The following is an 888-nucleotide window of genomic DNA, read 5'->3' on the forward strand; positions in this document are numbered from 1 at the left end:
CCCCTGGGGGCACTCGTGGGGGCCCCCGGTGGGGGCCCCCTGGGGGGCCCCGAGCCGGCTGAATGCAGGGCTCCAGAAAGAGACCCGCGGGCTGGGGGGCCCCCAGCAGCAAAAGTGGGGGGAGAAAGTGTGGGGCCCCCTGGCCAAAAGGGTTCAGAGGGGGCCCCCATTTGTGAGGCTGTGCTGCTGCAGCGTTTTGTGGATTGGTCTGCTTGAGAGCTAAGTGAGTCTGGCGCTGCTGCTGCTGCTGCTGGCAGTGTTGCTGCAACTGCTGCGGGTCCTGCTGCAGCTGCTGCTGCTGGGGACCCCCGAGAGCTGCCCATTATTCTGTTAAGTATGGAAGCAGCAGATGCCACAGGGATTCCTGCTGAGATTGCTGCTGCTGCTGCTGTTGCTGTTGCTGCTGCTGCTGCTGCTTGTGCTTCTGACGAGCAAACTTCGCTGTACACAGCTGCTGCTATGCTGGGCGAACAGTCAGCAGAACAGGCTCTTGCAGCAGCCGGTGCTGGAGCTGCTGCTGCTGCTGTTGCTGCTGTTGCTGGTGCCGCTGCATGGGGCGCAGCAGGAGGCCCCAGCTTCCGCTGCGACCTCATGAGAGCTGTTTTTGTTGCTGGTGCTGCTGCTGCTGCTGTTGCTGCTGCTGCTGCTGCCTTTCCTCCGCGAGCTCTTGGATATGGCTCGCGGCCTCTTCCAGGGTACTGAGATTGTCCCTGTCGGCTTCGTTGCTGCTGGTGTTGCTGCTGTTGCTGCAGCTGCTGCTGCTGCTGCTGCTGCGCCTGCAGCTCATACCGATGCCCCTGGGCCTTCGTGCATGCTTGCGGGTCAATGGGCAGCAGCCGCCCTGGCTGCGGCCTCTGATCCTGCTTTTGCTGCTGCTGCTGCTGCACT

At 63.1% G+C, this 888-nt stretch overlaps 1 protein-coding gene across 1 annotated transcript in view; it reads right to left on the bottom strand.

Annotated features, from left to right (window-relative positions):
• The window catches only part of ETH_00041270 (uncharacterized protein), a gene marked incomplete at both ends in the record, with an annotated part of 2,290 nt that extends 1,975 nt beyond the window's left edge, over positions 1-315 (bottom strand). Inside the window, one exon of the mRNA XM_013375493.1 lies at positions 1-315. Within this exon, the coding sequence (XP_013230947.1) occupies positions 1-315 (315 nt within the window).
• Positions 316-888: the final 573 nt, after the last annotated feature.

The sequence above is a fragment of the Eimeria tenella genome, genomic scaffold, assembly GCF_000499545.2.
Source record: "Eimeria tenella Houghton genomic scaffold, Eth_scaff2803, whole genome shotgun sequence".
Lineage (NCBI taxonomy): Eukaryota > Apicomplexa > Conoidasida > Eucoccidiorida > Eimeriidae > Eimeria > Eimeria tenella.